Here is a 19,398-nt window from a genome sequence, read left to right as displayed (position 1 = left end):
GTATTTTACTATGTTACACTTCAGGTAGTATGTCACGTATTTTATTACATTACACTTGATGTAGTATGTTACGTATTTTACTACCTTATACTTCAGGTAGTGTGTCACGTATTTTACCTCCTTACATTTCAGGTAGTGTGTCACGTATTTTACTACCTTACACTTCAGATGGTATGTCACGTATTTTTTTATTTTACACTTCAGGAAGAATGTCACGCATTTTACGACCTTACACTTGAAGCAGTATGTCACGTATTTTACTACCTTACACTTTTGGTAGTATGTCACGTATTTTACTACCTTACACTTCTGGTAGTATGTCACGTATTTTACTATCTTACACTTCTTCACGTATTTTACTACCTTACACTTCAGGTAGTATGTCACGTATTTTACTACCTTACACTTCTGGTAGTATGTCACGTATTTTACTACCTTACACTTTAGGTAGTATGTCACGTATTTTACTACCTTACACTTCTGTTAGTATGTCACGTATTTTACCAATTTACACTTCTGGTGGTATGTCACGTATTTTAATATCTTACACTTCGGGTAGTATGTCACGTATTTTACTACCTTACACTTCAGGTAGTATGTCACGTATTTTACTACCTTACACTTCAGGTAGTATGTCACGTATTTTACTACCTTACACTTCTGGTAGTATGTCACGTATTTTACTACCTTACACTTCTGGTAGTATGTCACGTATTTTACTACCTTACACTTCAGGTAGTATGTCACGTATTTTACTACCTTACACTTCTGGTAGTATGTCACGTATTTTACTACCTTACACTTCTGGTAGTATGTCACGTATTTTACCAATTTACACTTCTGGTGGTATGTCACGTATTTTAATATCTTACACTTAGGATAGTATGTCACGTATTTTACTACCTTACACTTCAGGTAGTATGTCACGCATTTTACTACCTTACACTTCAGGTAGTATGTCACGTATTTACTACCTTACACTTCTGGTAGTATGTCACGTATTTTACTACCTTACACTTCTGGTAGTATGTTACGCGTTTTACTACCTTCCACTTCAGATAGTATGTCACGTATTTTACTACCTTACACTTCTGGTAGCATGTCACGTATTTTACTACCTTATACTTTATGTAGTAAGGCACGTATTTTACTATCTTACACTTTTGGTAGTATGTCACGTATTTTACTACTTTACACTTCTGGAAGTATGTCACGTATTTTACTACCTTACACTTCAGGTAGTATGTCACGTATTTTACTACCTTACACTTCAGGTAGTATGTCACGTATTTTACTACCTTACACTTCTGGTAGTATGTCACCTATTTTACTACCTTACACTTCAGGTAGTGCGTCTTGTATTTTATGATTTTACACTTCTGGTAGTATGTCACGTATTTTACTACCGTACACTTCAGGTAGTATGTCACGTATTTTACCAATTTACACTTCTGGTGGTATGTCACGTATTTTAATATCTTACACTTCGGGTAGTATGTCACGTATTTTACTACCTTACACTTCAGGTAGTATGTCACGTATTTTACTATCTTACACTTCTGGTAGTATGTCACGTATTTTACTACGTTACACTTCAGGTAGTACGTCACGTATTTTATGACCTTACACTTTTGGTAGTATGTCATGTATTTTTCTACCGTACACTTCAGGTAGTATGTCACGTATTTTACCAATTTACATTTCTGGTGGTATGTCACGTATTTTAATATCTTACACTTCGGGTAGTATGTCACGCATTTTACTACCTTTTACTTCTGGTAGTATGTCACGTATTTTACTACCTTACACTTTTGGTAGTATGTCACGTATTTTATTACTTTACACTTCTGGAAGTATGTAACGTATTTTACTACCTTACACTTCAGGTAGTATGTCACGTATTTTACTACCTTACATCTTTGGTAGTATGTCACGTATTTTACCACTTTACACTTCTGGAAGTATGTCTGGAATTTTACTACCTAACACTTCTGGTAGTATGTCACGTATTTTACTGCCTCACACTTCAGGTAGTTTGTCACGTAATTTACTATCTTACACTTCAGGAAGTATGTCACGTATTTTACTTTTTTACACTTCTGGTGGTATGTCACGTATTTTACTACCTTACACATCAGGTAGTGTGTCACGTATTTTCCTACCTTACACTTCAGGAAGTATGTCACGTATTTTACTATTTTTCACTTCTGGTAGTATGTCACGTATTTTACCACCTTACACTTCAGGTAGTGTGTCACGTATTTTACTACCTTACTTTTCAGGTGGTATGCCACGTATTTTTTTACCTTACACTTCAGGAAGTATGTCACGTATTTTCCTACCTTACACTTCAGGAAGTATGTCACGTATTTTACTATTTTTCATTTCTGGTAGTATGTCACGTATTTTAGTACCTTACACTTCAGGTAGTATGTCACGTATTTTACTATCTTACACTTCAGGTAGTATGTCACGTATTTTACTATCTTACACTTCAGGTAGTATTTTACGTATTTTACTTTTGTGTGGTATTTTATTTTTTCGTAAAACTTTAGTGTGGTCATTTTGGCCATCTTTATTGCCACCAGTCTTGAGACATCTTCCCCTGGAAAGTTTGTTTGTTGAATTTCACCCAAAGCTACTCGAGAATTTAAAGTGGCAGACTAGAGGGAAAACAGACAACTAACCAAAACCAAATCAATTCCAACTTTCAGAGTACTCTAATCGAATACGGTCACTCACCTTAAGGAAGAACTCCACGAGTGTCTGTGATACTGTTTTCTATCTGGCCTAGTGGTTATGGTGATGGACTCCTAATCTTTTGCGGGAGTGAAGTAAATAATAAGGACACTAGCTTATACATTTCTTCTGGTCCTAATAAATCTAGTAAAATATCTGATTCATTTTTCCTAATGATAATGAGTTGAGTAAAAAACCTGAGTCAAATCTTTTTGTCATAACTTTGGTAAGGGAGTTGGTTCACTTCTTTTAGTCCAAATAAGTAAAATATCTTGTTCATTTCTTCAGGTCTTAATAAGTTCAGTGAAAGACCTGTTAGAATTCTGAAAACCGTTATGAATCCACAGAAATAATTTTTTTTTAATTTATAAAATTATGCGTTCCGGTTTTAAATATTCTGGTGAAATTGGAGACACTTTTCTTTCACCTTTTGAGATTCTGATGTATCTGAGATAAAAACATGAGTCCATTATTTAGTCATCCGTTGTTGAAGTAAAAGAGAGACATTCGAGACCTTTGAAACAAAAGACGCAGAGTAACTAAATGCTGATAGTTGGTTAGAACTAAGGTAGACATTATCCTAGTATGAGAGTTCATGTGTCATTAACGGCTACTTTGGTGATTATCTTTGTTAGCTATGGTCCTGGATTTTGTCCCGTTCGTACAGTCTTTTCTATTTTAAATGAATGTCGAATGGTACCCTTTATTTCTGTGACTTATTATCAATTAATTTTTACCATGACGTAGAAGTGTATCTTGTGTAAATATTGATAATAGTTTAGATGACTTTATTTTTGATATTTTCTAGGACCTGATATCTCTTATGCCAGATGAATGTTTCATTGCCGAAGCTAAAGGCCTAATTTTCTGCCATTGATCCACTGCTAATAACCGGGTTTCAATGCTTTTTATCGGTACAATTAAGTTAGCCTATTGTGTACTTGAATACTTACTGGCTCTGTAGAATATTTGAACTCGTATTGATTGTGTATAAAACTTGAATACTTATTAGATGTGTAGAATGTTTGAATACTTAGTGGTTTCGTAGAATGTTTGAATACTTACTGAATAATGTTTTATTAATAAACGATTTTGTATTAAGGTGGTTGGTTACAAATCTATAGTATCTTGTAGTTCATTATAAAAACCATATTAATTCTAAGGTATCATCCCGTTCTCGTTTTAAGATTCTGATCAAGTTAGATGACAATTCGATTCAAATTTTAAAATTCTGATGAAACAATTATTAATACTACGGTAACTCTTCTTAGGTATTGTTAAAATCAAACTTACAGAATGGTCTACTTGAAAGTTCATTGAAGATTGACGTATAGTGAGAATATATTGTCTTTAGTAGTTACTTCCTTAAACTTAAACTTAGTGTTTTATTATTTTTCAGTTTTGACCACGAATTAGAACTTTACTGTTAGAGCGAATTTCAAAGTTAGGTTTAGGTGAAGATGAGCATTAGAATAAAGAAAGTTAAAAACAACTGTTAAACCTCCATATATTTTAGTGTCCTCAACTAATTAATACAGGTTGATTGTGTCTGATGTAGACAATATAAAGGTTCAACTAAAAATAAAGAAACCGGTAGCATTTCACTTTTATGAAACATTTTTTATTCGAAATACAAAGTGCAAAATAAGTTATTTCAATGGGCGTATGTGCTACATGTAGAACAAAATACTTGTCCTCCGTGACAAATACATTATCTAAACACATTCTAGGCCACTAGAAAACTGACTTAAAAACGATAAATAAAGCAGTTTTGAAACTTATGGAAGAGTTAACGTTGCACGCGAAGGCACATGTGAACGTAATCTTCTAGGTCCACGATTTCTGTTATCTTTGTGAGATTATTTTGATGTAGCCAAGAAAACCAGATTCGGTGTTCAGGGAACTCTTTAAAAGTTATCGAAGTTTTTAGCAACGAGTTTAATCAATAATATATTATATATTTGTTGAGAAAAATACACCACAATGAACCATTTAATTGTACAGATGTAAAAGTCCTGTCAAACTGTCTTGCAGAACACGTTTCTGTAGTGCTTGCTGAATTTTGTCCACAAAAGACAACACATAACTGAAGGATTTACAGATACAAACACGCCAGCTATTAGTAGTTTTGTACTTCGCTTCTTGCTGGATTTTCTGTTCAATAAAAACGATAACACTAGTTCCCTCTAGTTGTAAAAACCAACTCAGATACAAAATTAAACATACTAATAGTGTTGTCAATATGTAGAGAAATTCATACTTTTAAAAATTAAAAATATAATAATATTGTGGTTGTTGTATTAATTAATCATGAAGTATATATCACAAATGAAAGTTATTTAAGAACATTTAAGTGGTATATGTATATATTTCAAGATATTGTGATATCTCAAAATAAAATTATAAATACTTTTATAACGCCACCTATAAAATGTGCCAAGTTATTTCATAAAGGGTGTGCAAATGTATGTAGAGGTTCATATAATATTAACATACTAAATTATTTTGACTATCAACCAAAGAATTCTAAAACATTGTTAAACTTCTGAGACAGTGAGTTGAAAATCGACGCTAGGGGGCTTGGTCTTCTGCGAACAGGCACTTGCTGAGGGCGACGGGCTGGATAACGAAGTTTATCTTTACGACGTATCTAATAAAAAACAAATTAGACATTCAAATAATCCAACTCTGTTTAGAGTACAAAATGTATTTACTGAACGTTTGACTAGAATATATCAAAAACATTTACATAATCTAACTTGACTTTGGTTTTTATTGTTTCGTTCAGGTTTTCTGACTTATTTAATTTCTCTAGTGAACAATGTCCCGACATGACCTAGGCAAGCATGACCAGGTGATTAAGACGATCGACTCGTAATCTGAGAGTCACAGGTTCGAATCCCCATCACACAAAACATGCTCGCCCTTTCAGCTGTGGGGGCGTATAATGTACGATCAATCCCACTATTCGTTGGTATAAGAGTAGCCCAAGCATTGGCGGTGGGTGTTAATGATAGTTGCTTTTCCCCTAGTCTTACACTGTTATTGCCCTAATGTTTGGGCTTTGGTGAATTTTTACAGATTATTCTACTAAATGGATATTTCACATTAACCAGTTCTGGCAATCTAAGTAATCGAATGCACATCTCTTGTTAGATAATATTCGTAGATTAGCAACTAAATACACAGCTCCTAGTAGATGAATTTTTATAAACGAAGATATTAAATGAATATTTTAAAGAAAATGCTATTCGATTTAATAAACACTGAATATTAAATCTTTGATATAAAACAATGTTCCGTAATTTTAGATTTTAATTTTTGTTCAGAGTGGTAAATGTGAATAAGTATATAAAAAGACAAAAGCTTGTGAAACAACTTAAAAATGACCCTGTTCTGGTATGTAATTGGGGATGTGTTTTTTTTTTACAAATTTCAAATCGATAACAACCTTAATATGTTTCTTTACGAAACTAAAGCAATTAAAAGCTAAACGCCATTGTAATGAAAGGCTACTATTACTATTCAGGTAACAATAAAAAAAAAGTGTCGACCGCAAAACAACTCGTGTACTTGTAACATTAACAGAGAAAGATAAATATCCTCACTAGATAAAAGAACCACCGAATCATTTTCCATCCCAATTCAAATTCCGAGTTTCTAAACGGAAATGGTGGGGGGGGGAATCCTGGACTATTTTAAACTCGTCTTTAGCAAGCATGTTTTGAATTACCCTATATCGGATAGCTCTTACATCCAGCCTCCAATAGCTCAGCAACAAATTTCAGGTTTACACGATAAAAATGGAGTTTCGATACCCGTGGTGAGCGGAGTACGGATAGCCCATCCTGTAACTGAGTGCTTAACAACAACCAAACTAAACCTATATGGGAGAGAAAGCCTGACTGTCACATCACATTAGATACCACCTTTCAACATGTTTTTTAAAGTATAAATATCAGGCAACTTGATTCTTATTTGTTTTGGAATTGTTTGCTAAAAGTGATATTTTCCACACTAAAATTTTACTGAGTAGAACTGTTGTAATTTATGAAATCCTGAAATCTGTATCTTAAGTTGAATAATTTTATATTTTGGTGGTATATGGAAATTAAAAAACAAACAATAATTAAAGAGTTACAACTGTCCACGAAAACCTATAAAACACAAATAAAAACTGAGATTTAAGTAACAGTGTAAGTGTATTTCCTATAAAGTAACAGTGTAAGTGTATTTCCTATAAAGAAAGAAAGAGTGATAGGCACTTGATGATGATTATTTTAAATTTAAAATAATCCTAGATATAAAAGTTGGAACTTCTCAATCTAAAAAGAAAATAAAACAATATATATATATATATTTGAACAATTACTGATATAATAAGGGCATAATGAAATTTAAAATAACAACTGTATTTTAAACAGATTTTGTGTGTTTTCTTATAGCAAAGCCACAACGGGCTATCTGCTGAGTCCACGGAGGGGAAACGAACTCCTGATTTTAGCGTTGTAAATCCGGAGATTTACCGCTATACGAGCGGGGGACAAACAGACACTAATATGACGAAACAAAAACTAAATCATTTTTTATAGAATCAACAGTAAAATATGAAGATAACGAAAGCAATGTTACGAAATGTTCTTTAAGTAAATAATAAAGGTAGAAACTGAAATATCAATATTTTTTGCAGTTTCGCAAGATTTGGTTCGTTTAGAATTAAGACAAGGCTACACAAGGGACTATCTGTGCTCTGCCCATCACGGGTATCGGAACCTGATTTCTAGCGAGTGTGAGTCAGCAGACATACCGTTGTACCACAGAAAAACAAACAAGCATTTCGAAAAGCACACGGTGTCTAAATATTCACATATATTAGCCAACATCTACATTCTATATCGCCAACTTTTAAAATTATCTCTCTATATAAATATTTCGCAAACACACGAACGGTTTATTTAGATATTAGACATAGTACTTTGTCAGATTCAACAAACTACTTTGTTTTACATCACTGTTTGCCGCGGCGTGGTCAAATGTAATACAAAAATGTAATATAAAAGGTGTTCGACTCGTAATCCGAGGGTGCCGGTTTCGAATCCCGGTCGCACCAAACATGCTCGCCCTTTCAGCCGTGGGGACGTTATAATATGACGGTCAATCCCACTATTTGTTGGTAAAAGAGTAGCCCAAGAGTTGGTGGTGGGTAGTGATGACTAGCTGCCCTCCCTCTAGTCTTACACTGCTAAATTAGGGACGGCTAGCACAAATAGCCCTCGAGTAGCTTTGTGCAAAATTCAAAAACAAACATCACTGTTCATTCACTAGACAACAAAACAACAACACACGTACAAAAGTGTGGTTTACTTCAATGTCTGTTTATTTATATCTTTCTTCCTTACTAGCGTGAAATATTTTGAAAAGAACCTAAAACCATACACTACCAATATGGGATGAAGTGGTTAAAGCCCATTTGTTTCTGTTTTAACGCAAAGCTGCACAATGGGCTATCTTCGTCAACATTGCGAATCGAACCCTGGATTTTAGTTTTGTAAGTGCATTAAGTTACCATTGGCTCACCGGGATTGGGGGATTAAAACCTGGTGGTAAGATTGTTACACCAAAACACACCTCGTGCCAGTGTGAATGCTTGTTTTTCGAATTTCGCGCAAAGCTACACAAGAGCTATCTGCGCTAGCTGCCCCTAATTTAGTAGTGTGAGGGTAGAGGGTGTGTGTGTTTTCTTATAGCTAAGCCACATCGGGCTATCTGCTGAGATAACCGAAGGGAATTGAACCCCTGATTTTAGCGTTGTAAATCCGTAGACTTGCCACTGTACCAGCGACGGACAAGACTAGAGGAAAGGCAGTTAGTCATCACTACCCACTACCAACTACTGGGCTGTTCGTTTACAAACGAATAGTAGGATTGACTATAAGATTATAATGCTTCCACGGCTGAAAGGGTGAACATGTTTGATTACGAATCGAGCGTCCTAACCACCTGGCTATGCCGAGCCACCAATGCGAAGAACAATGCGATTTATACGATTTAAAATTAATTTGCTCTGAAGATTGTGAGCGTAAAAAAGTAATTTCATCTTAATTAGTTCATTACCAAATTAATTTTCATGAATGAAAAATTACATTTTTATTTATTCTGACAAAAAATAAAAGCTTAGTGAATATTATTACAATTTAATAAGAAATATACCAATATTTTCGTTGAAGGATATTACGATTAAATAAAACAGCAAGCCTAATACATCATGTTAATTTTAAGAAAGACGTGCGAGACCATATAGTTCGAAGCCTTGATGGCGCTTTATAAATAGTGATCTCGTAACCAGTACTATAACATGTGCAATACGAGTTCTGCATGTATAGGGGGCGTTACGTTAAAGCTACTATGTTTGTTGTTTCTACGTGCACTTTGAAAATGATCGTGTTATTTTACGAGTACTTTACACATGTTCTTTTAACATTGCTGTCACAGCCAAGTTACTACTTGAAACGTAAAGCAGTAAGCAAGCGAAGTTTGAGCCATGAATAATCGCCAGCCGCAAAAATATGTATTATTCTAGTCTGATCGAGATTGAATTAAATAAAATTTTGCTTTGTATACGAAATGTCTCTTTATTCGCTGTTAATGTTGAGCACACTTTTTCTTTCGTTTATATTACTTTCTCTTTTAAACATAAATTTTCCTCTTCTGCACGAGTTTTATGTTGTGTTAGTCCCAACGCACCGCCTTCTGATGAAATTTTCTGTTTGCTTAATGTTCCCTTTCGTTTCACTTTCGTACTTGTGTGCATCATGCCGTGCTCTTTGTTTCTCCCTCTTTGCACATGGTGCTTTCATTTAAATTATCTTTTCATTTTGCATTTGTGTTCTGTTTTAGTCCTAATGCTTTATGTTATATTCCTGTTGTATTGCTTCATTTCTCATTCTTTTAAATTGTTTTGTTATACCCAGCTTCACTTTAAGATTCTTCTGTTCGTGCTGTACTCGGTTTAACACATCCTCATGTGTTCGTATTGTACTCGGGTTTTCTTTTGCTCATGCTGAATTATTTATTCATAAATTTAAATTTTGTTTTCCTTCTGTTTATTTTACATTGCGTTTCAGTCCTAATGCGTTATCTTTGTCCGTATCATATTCTATGTTATTTATGAGTGTTTATCTTTTCATGTTGTTGCTTTATTCCCAACACCCTTCTTCTGTTTATATTTTTCTTCTATTTCTAGTTCTTCGTTTCGAATTTTAGTATATTTTATTTATTTAGTTCACGTTGTTTTCTATTTTATTCTGACACTTTCTGTTCATATTTTGCTTCAGTCTAGTCCTAACCTTTTCCTTCGTATCATGCAATACATGGTCTAGTGTTCATTTTTGCTCTATTTTAGCCCTAAAAGTTCCAGTTATTTGATGATAGTTTTCTGTGCTAGTCTTTTGTGTATTTTTATATGTTTATATAACCAATCCCACATGTTTGTTCTGTTGTTTTTAACATTTCCTGTTTTAATCTTATTCTATTCTGTTTACACTGTGATTATTTCTTACCTGTGTGTTGTTGTTTTTGCTGTACTTTTTGAAACTATACATTTGTCTTTTTTTACTCCTTGATTCGTGATTGTTGCTGTATAAGTGTAAACATTTGTTTTAATCTATTCAGTTATTGAACACGATCTAACACCAATTATCTTGTTGTCGAGGATTGAGAGGTTCAATGATACACAGCTAAACCGACGTTCATGTTTGTTCCTTCCTTTGGGATCACAACGGTAAACCCAAAGTCTTATAATGCTAAAAATCGGGTTTCGATATCAGTGATGGTCAGAGCACAGATAGCCCATGGTGTAGCTTTGTGCCTAACAATAAACAAAACTTGTTTGTTCTTAACCTGAATATGCAAACCTTGTAGTTGTGGATACGCAAACGTTATGTCCACGATTTCAGTGATACAAATTTTTCAGCAGCATGTATAAATTAACACACATCATGTATGTTTTCATTTACCTTACAGCAAGCTCATTGGCTGAGTCTTCTAGTGCATAACGAATGGACGACGTTTATTTTTTTCTTTTGTTATTAAGCATAAAGCTAAGCAATGAACTAATTATGCTATGCCTATCACAGGTATGAAAACTCGGTTTCTAGCATTATTAGCCTTCAATCTTACCACTGAGCTATTACAGGAGGACTAAATGGAAAAAAAGTTATATTATTGTTATTATTAAAAAAAATTTATTATTTTCGCGTTTACGATTAGTACCAAGTTACTCTGGTACGTGTAAATAGCATCTGAACAAGGCCTTTCAGCCCATCTATGATAGTATGTAAACATCACATAAATTTACTTATTTTTTTGTAATAAGGAAAGAAAAAGATTGAAAGCCTACAAATTATTTTTATTGTCAACACAGTAAACGATTAAAATGTCAAAATTTATAACAATGACACTTTAAACTTTCCCCTGTCATTTTTTTTTTATCCATACACGAAAACGAATTATTGTAAAAAATAGAAACGTTCTTCAAATCGTTTCTCTGGACTTGTAAACAATAACTTCTGTGTGTATATATATATATATTTATTTATTTATTTATAGCCGAGAATGTAACAAAAAAATGTGAGTGAACAATCGCGTGCCATATTGAACCTCCACGCAGACTTGTACGTCTTCAATGCTGTAAAAGATAAATTGATTATTAAGGAATTGTCATGTTGAATATGATATCAGCTATTACTGAGCTAAAACTCGTGTAGTGTAAGAATGGGTATTTTCTTCTACCCATCAACGAATCGTGTATTTTCAAGTGCTAGTTCTTTCTGATGAAGAAAATGGATCACGTGACCATATGCTGACAGTTTGGATATTCTTTTTATCCAGTCTTTATTTCAATTCAGTTAAAAAAAAGTAAAAACTTTTACTCAATATAGATATTGTGGTCCTGAAAAAACAAAGAATCACAAGAAAATAGTTTGTAAAACTACTTTTTGATCACAACAGTAACTATATTTTCAGATATTTCAGAGCTGCAAGAGCTTACCATACTCAGTTTATATCGTATAACTCCAAACTTTGGTAGTCATTCGGTTCGAACTAGTGCACAATCCATAACGGGCATTTTACAGTGAACTAACACGAGAGTTCAAATATTTATTACCACTAAACTAGGTTCTTATTTATGTCACGGGAGTGAAATATTTCCAATGAATGGGAAATCAGACAGCATGTGATGTTAAAAAAAGAAGAAAAAAAAGACGAATACGGTACTTTAATGAAATCTGCGCATGCGCATAGTCACAAAACGTAGTGGTCACGATAGAGAAAAATAACGAAGGGTCAATAAAAAGATTGGTGTTTATTTGTTTTGAATTTCGAGCAAAGCTATACAAGGGCTATCTGCGCTTGCCGTCCCTAATTTAGCATTGTAAGACTAGAGGGAAGGCAGCTAGTCATCACCACTCACCGCCAACTCTTGGGTTACCATTTTACCAATGAATACTGGCACTGACCAAAATTATTATAACGCCCCCACGGCTGAAAGGGCGAGCATGTTTCGTGTGACGGGAAGAGGTTGGTAAATAAACCCCAAAGTTCCTAGTGTATTCAGGACTTTAATCTGTCACATATTCTAGTCAATAATTGTGTTATTTTTGTATCCAAACCTCGTTTCTTTCTCTAATAACGTTTAGACATTTAGAAATACTTGTGAGGTAACAAATTTAATTATTTTAACATTTATTGTTATGTTTATCGTTTATTTGTTATTTCCTTCTACCCTTTAGTTTTTCTGTGGATTTTTAGTTACGTTGATACCTTAATTTACCTTCTATATAATCATTTGTATTTTGAGTAAATATACGAGTGTGATGAAACTGACACCAGCTTCCGTTACAGTGACGTACAGATACATCCCTAATTTAGCATTGTAAAACTACAGGAAAGGCAACTAGTCATCACCACCCACCGCCAATTCTTGGGCTACTCTTTTTACCAACGAATAGTGGGATTGAATGTAACGTTATAACGCCCCCCCCCCCCCATGGCTGAAATGGCGAGAATGTTTGGTGTGCCAGGCCTGAAGGGTACAGTTATTGTCGATATTGTTATCGAGAGGTAGTGTTTGAATATTGTAATTGCTGTATTTTTATTTTTTGGAATTAGATTTTTTCTTTGTTTCTTTTTCTGGTTGAATTATTATTGATTTATTAATACTTAATGATAAATTGTTTATTAATATTGATTTAAATATCTGGTCAGGCATTTGTTTATTAACTGTGTTGAATTTATTTAACTGTCGTTATTGTAAATAAATAATATTTTTGTTATTGAGCTCTAACTGTAGCGGCGTTTATGAAAATTATAGCAAGTACGTTTTATATCACTTGCTTAGCTTCTTGCGCAAATTTTCTAACACATCGACTAACAAACATAATGCAAGAAATACATTAGTTACAATATAGATTACCTGCCTTACCTTGATTAGAATTTCCAAGATATGTCCTCTAATGGCTGTATTAAATAGTGAAAATTAATGGAAGAAAACAAAATGTACTTACGTTTAACACAGAACCACTTTCAATCCATTTTGACTGATTTCAAAAATGAGGAAAGTTGGGGTGAAAGAAGCAAGACTAGGAGAGATCAGTTTTCTATACGGTTTGAAGTGATAAGCCATCGAGAAACATAAACCTTTAGAGAATCCACCTATTTGAGCGTTGTTCGTGTCTTCAGATAAGAAATATTCTGGTAATAAAACTTAGCTTAGATTATGTAACTTTATATTATATACACATCATTATTATAGGCCTAACTGCACTCACTTCGTTTGCTGCCCAAAGGGTACTAGAGACCTTTGAATAGGCAAAATTGCACTCCGTGACAGATGTACAGCCAATCAAAGAATGCATAAGGTCTTAGATTCTAGTTTCAACTTTACTCTAGTGAAGAGAAAATAAGTCCGTAGTATAACCATTATATGACATAACCCTGTACACTTATTTAACAATGCATATCATGACTATTATATTCCTGCAAACCATATCCACTTAATAAATAGTCATAATTTCATATAAAGGTCGATAATGGTTAATATTGCATAATGCTTTGTCATTCTTAAATCCTTTATGAGACAAAATTGGATTCTTCAAATTTTGGTACTATATGAATGTTTCACATTTTGAAGCACATGCAAGAATATTTCTGTGTACTAAATTTCCTGACTTTAGGGTTGACGTTGAAATACTGTTGATGTCATCACATCTGACCCTAGTCTCTTTAGTGGACAAATAGCTTACATTAAAGAGTATGTAACAGAGAATTATGAGTGTTTTTAAAGTATTATGTTACTTGGTTCTATTAGTAATCTTAAAGAAACTGTGAATTCCCCACTTACCATTACTTGAAACATCAAGAGAGAGAATTATTGATAGGAAAAAGGTTAGATGGGGAAAAGTGTCACTACTTCAGTAGCATATGTTTTTTTAATGTAATACATAGCTTATTAACTAGTTAAACACTGATTTTTAACACCTGTTCTTCATTGGTCCAGGTTAATCACAACACTCAGATAATTTGAAATTATTATAATTTGCTACAAAATGTTATAGTGAATTAAAAAATAGGTTTAACTGAAAGGCTAGAAAAATTTAAACTTTCTTTGTAATTGAATGAATATGCAAGTGAGCATCTAAACAACTTATCTCATAGTATGTAGGTAAAGATTAGTCACAGGTCTTGACATACTTTTGAACTTCTTTTATTTCACCTGTTCCTTCTATGTTAATGTTTGTTCTTATCTGCTATAGATGTGTCCTTCACAAAGTAAACAATACCTTACCACCTGAAGATTAAGAGGGGTTAGATATTACAGAATCAAAGGGATGACAATACTTCAGGGGCCTACCTTCCTAGCTGAATATTAACAGTTAGAATGAAAATATTATAGAATCATAGAGAAGGTGACAACTCAGAAATCTATATTACCAGCTGAAGATTAAGAATGGTTAGGGTGAAAACACTACAGAGATACAAAGTAGACAGTACCTCAGAGGCCAACCTTTCCAGTGAAGACCTACACTCACAGTTAAATATTCAAGAAGTGTTAGCATGAAAATGTTACAGAGGTAAGAAGTACACCTACCTTCCCAGCAGATGAAGATAAAGAAGGATTATTAAGATGAAAATATTAGATAGACTGCGAGATGAGCAAGGGTTACTTCAGATGAGAGAGTGGGTTCCAGAATACCAGTTTTAAATGAGAGAGATAAGGCCACTGCCACCAGCAATGTTAGTTTTCTTTGCTGAAAAAGAAAAGATGTATTATCAAGATGGATAAACACTTTTATAAATATTCCATTTTTTTTTTTTTTTTTAATGTACCATGTGATGTTTTAATGCTTTATATCCATTTTCATACTTTGGTTCATCTCTATTAAAACTTTAAAAAATAGCTTGATATCTCTGTTTTAGTGCAATATATGTATAAAGATGGATCAAAAAATAGCTGCATATGCCAAAAGTAAGCTTAGCTTGTGGATCCTATTAATGTGTTAATGAGCATATCCAGAACAAACCATTGTTTTTTTTTCTTTCTCTCCAATTTTCTGAATTGACGATGACGATGCTAAATGGATCAAAGGCTTTGAATAATAACGATTCTGCATCATGCATTCTAGGTCAGAACAATTATATCTGTAGTTCTAATTTATAGCCATGATTACAGTTTTACAAGTTAAGAAAATGCCTAAACACTTGAGATACAGTTCTATTTTCTTTCGGATACTTTCTTTGACAGATTACTGCAGAAAAATAAAGTACATTTTGTTGGAATCATAAGAAAATAAAACAAACAGTGTATTTAAAGAGCACATATGGACAAGATTAGTTTCAAAACACTTGAAACTAATTTTGTCCATGTGTACTCTTTTAGTGGATGGGTTAGTTTCAAGAGATTGGTTTCAAGTGTTTTAGTGGAGGAGTTAGTTTTAAAAGATCTTAAAAGTTTTTAGTGGATGAGTAATAGTGGGTAGCAGTAAACTTTGTGGTAGTTATTGTTAGTATTTTATTTGCCATAAACGATAACCCCCCCTTTATCCTAGATGTGTAATGGTTGCATGAATCATTTCTAAGAGAGAATAATATAAGTAACATATATTGTACAAACAAATTTTTTATTATAAACCTTTGCATGGATTACCAATTAATTACATGTTAAATTTTGGGGCTTGGCACAAACTAGTGATTAAGGCACTCGATTTATAATCTGATGGTGGGTTGTGTTGATTACCGTATTTTCCGCCTAATAAGCCGAATTTCTGGCCCTAAATTTTGGACCTGATTTTTGGGGGTCGGCTTATTGGCCGATCACTCCTTTCGGAAATTTTTTCTTCTTAGGAAATGTTTTTCTTTTGAAAATTACCATAGGCGGTAATTTTGTCCCATCAGCAAAGCATGTTAAGACTACAGTGAAACGTTGTTTCTGGAATTTCATTGGTTACCTAATTACAGTGAGTGGAGCCAATAACGAATGACATATTGATTCCATCTCTGTCTCAATACGACACGTTCTGCTTTACTACAGAACGCCAATGATCACACATAACATGTATGCTGACGCTGAAACGAGACTAAGAAATCATTTTGAAGAAACTTGTCACTTCTTAAAAATGGCTTCGGCTTATTGGGCGGTAATAAGCAAAAAACCCTCATTTTCAGAGCTGAAAATTGGCCTCGGTTTATTCGGCGATTCGGCTTATTAACCGGAAAATACGGTAGTTGCCTTCCGTCTAGTCTATAACTTCAAATTTAGGCACGGGCTAGCACAGGTACCCTTCAAGTAGGTTTGCGCGAAATTCAAAACAAACTAACATTCTTAGACTTTAGAAATAAGAGGGCTGATATTAAAGTTTGTGGATGATTCTAAATTCACGGGGTTTCAATGCCAAATATACTGGTTTTTATGTTTGTTTAGAATAGCAGTAGTGAACACTCAAGATGAAACAAATATGTCCAACATTAAACACACAAACTGGCGAGATACGACAAACAGAGCTTTGGTACACGTACAATACGCACCAATACAATACAATGTTACAGAACATATATCACACAACTTGCAACACCTGTCTACCAGATACAAGATTGTAATCACCGCACTTGCTTGTCACCTGGGGGCGTACTTACTAGTCCCACCACCATATACCATGCCTTATTTATCAGATATGACGTCATTAAACTTTTGAATTTTGCTAGAGGAAAACGTTCACTGGAAGCTTAGCATGTTTCTATTTTCAGTCACAGAACTATTAAAGTGGACAGTCGACCCTTGGTGGAGCTGTCAACCCTCCAGTTTCAGCAAAACTTGTCTGAAGGAGAAATGTAGGACGACTAGGGTAAAGTAAAGTTTAGTGCAGTATATTCCAGAGAATGCTGAGAAGTTGATTATAGAAGGTTCCATTGTGGGAGGCTTATAAAGTTCTGTGTCGAGAGTTCCCAGAGTTGCAATAACAACGATGCATTACGTAACTTCTCATTTGTTCTGGTGTGAGACGCATTGTTTTGGTGGAGCGTGATTTTTTGTCGGTAGTCTGGCATTACATCACGATAAAAAAATAATTTCTTACAATCCTTTCTTTACTGGTGCTATGGAGCATCTTGATCGCATATCCTGTGCACTGCACGCCACAGCCGGCAAGGCCTTTCCAACAATACCAGTGCTCACAAGTTCGGCTAGATCTCGATCAAACTATTTACATTCGTGATTTACATTGTATTTATTATCAAGAATACGTTGAATGATAATTCATGTGATCTTAAACCACAATAAGACTGATAATAATTTGTCCACAGACCTTACTTTACGGTAAGTGTTATTACTAAGAATATCATGATCGAGCGGCTATACGATTTGTTTTCGGATTTCGCGCAAAGCTACACAAGGGCTATCAGCACTAGCCGTCCTTAATTTAGCAGTGTAAGAGTAGAGGGAAGGCAGCTAGTCATCACCACCCACTGCTAACTCATGGGCTACTCTTTTACCAACGAATAGTGGGATTGACTGTTACATTATATCGCATGCACTGCTGAAAGGGCAAACATGTTTGGTGCGACGGGGATTCGAACCCGCCACCTTCAAATTACGAATCGAACGCCTTAACCCACCTGGCCTTCCCAGGCCAACCTGCAAGACACTGTGTGTTATTAACAGGAATAATAGTTTAGCGGTATTTCACCTTCTGTATCTCGGGCTATGGCAATCCAAACTACCCCTTTACTTTCAGTGGATGTACCCCACTAGACCCTTACTTCACATACCAAATTTCAAGGAATCCATTACGAATACCAGAGGTACAACTTCTCCAATTTTTATTAATTTTTTCTTTTATTTTTCTTTGCACCAAACGTATGGAAATTCTATTTGATACAGAAACATACTTAACTTTTATGGATGCTACTATCAACTTGGGGCATAATGGTGGGTAAGAAAAACAAAAAAAGCACGTGGACTTGGTAACTAATGAACGAGTGTTTGCTGTAAAAGTCTTATCAATGACAATTACCAATATCGCCGCCAATGTTGATTGTTTTGCATTTCGCGCAAAACTACACGAAGGCTATTTGAGTTAGCCATCCCTAATTTAGCAGTGTACGACCAGAGGAAAGGCAGCGGTCATCACCATCCACCGCCAATTCTTCGGCTACTCGTTTACCAACGAATAGTGGAATTGACCGTCACAGCTGAAAAAGCAAGCATGTTTGGTGTGATGGGAATTTGAACCTGTGACCCTCAGATTATGAGTCTAGTGCCCTGGACATGCTGGCCGCCATTGTTGATTTGATTCCTTTAAGTCATACGCTCAATCCTTTTTTTGACCACACTTTTTTCACACGTAAGGTTTGTTTTTTAATTAGATTCTTTTTACTATAAATCCGTTATTTTGGGTCAGAGATAAAACAAAACACAAACCAGTCCAGAATCTGACGATGTGGTGAAAAAATGTTTGAGTACAAAGTCTGAACAGGTATTGATGCCAAATTAACTTCAGTTCAAATTTTGAAATTAAACCATACACCAGCGAACTTAAGAGCAAAGTTTGAACTGACCTTACTATTCTGATTAATTCTATAAAAAGTTTAATGTAACATTACTGCCAATTCATTTGTCTTTTTGCCAATTTGAATTTCACGTTTCATAAAATCGAGACTTTGCTTGCTGTCTCAGACCTTGTCCATCTTGTGACTTCAGGTACTTCATAAAACTTCAAATATTAAGACCTTTTCCACTTCAAGCTTTCACGCATTATTAAAAAAATCAATATGCCATCAAATTTACTATAAAGAGCGAGATACCGACTTTCATAGAACTTCAGGCACTTGATAAAAACTTTTACAAACAGCAAAATGGCTCCCGTAACAAAACTACAGAACCTGAAGTAAGCCTAATTGGAGGGACCGAGGTGTCTATTTTCGTGCTTCAGGCACTTGATAAAAACTTTACTACGAACAGCAAGATGGCTATTGTATCAAAACTAGAGACACTTGGTACAAGTTTCATTACAAGGATCAAAATATTTTCAGCCTTAAGACTTCACATTTGATAAAGAACTCACAACAAGGACTTCGTCCTTCTGAAGATTTCAGACACGATTAAAA

At 34.4% G+C, this 19,398-nt stretch overlaps 1 protein-coding gene across 11 annotated transcripts in view; it reads right to left on the bottom strand.

The window, feature by feature from the left end:
• Positions 1-4,338: 4,338 nt before the first annotated feature.
• Positions 4,339-19,398, bottom strand: part of LOC143255507 (carboxypeptidase M-like) — a 60,223-nt gene continuing 45,163 nt past the window's right edge. For 4 of the 11 annotated variants that reach the window (XM_076511272.1, XM_076511271.1, XM_076511279.1 and 1 more), the window contains exon 10: positions 4,339-5,389. In XM_076511272.1, coding sequence (XP_076367387.1) covers positions 5,252-5,389 — 138 coding nt within the window. In that variant the 3' untranslated portion in view covers positions 4,339-5,251. Of the gene's footprint in view, positions 5,390-11,132; positions 11,426-14,887; positions 15,048-19,398 lie in introns of those variants that run through there. The other 7 variants (XM_076511276.1, XM_076511274.1, XM_076511280.1 and 4 more) reach the window with 3 other exon arrangements.

The sequence above is a fragment of the Tachypleus tridentatus genome, chromosome 7, assembly GCF_004210375.1.
Source record: "Tachypleus tridentatus isolate NWPU-2018 chromosome 7, ASM421037v1, whole genome shotgun sequence".
Lineage (NCBI taxonomy): Eukaryota > Metazoa > Arthropoda > Merostomata > Xiphosura > Limulidae > Tachypleus > Tachypleus tridentatus.
The sequence above is the reverse complement of the archived record's forward strand: the minus strand, read 5'-3'. Positions and strand labels throughout refer to the sequence as shown.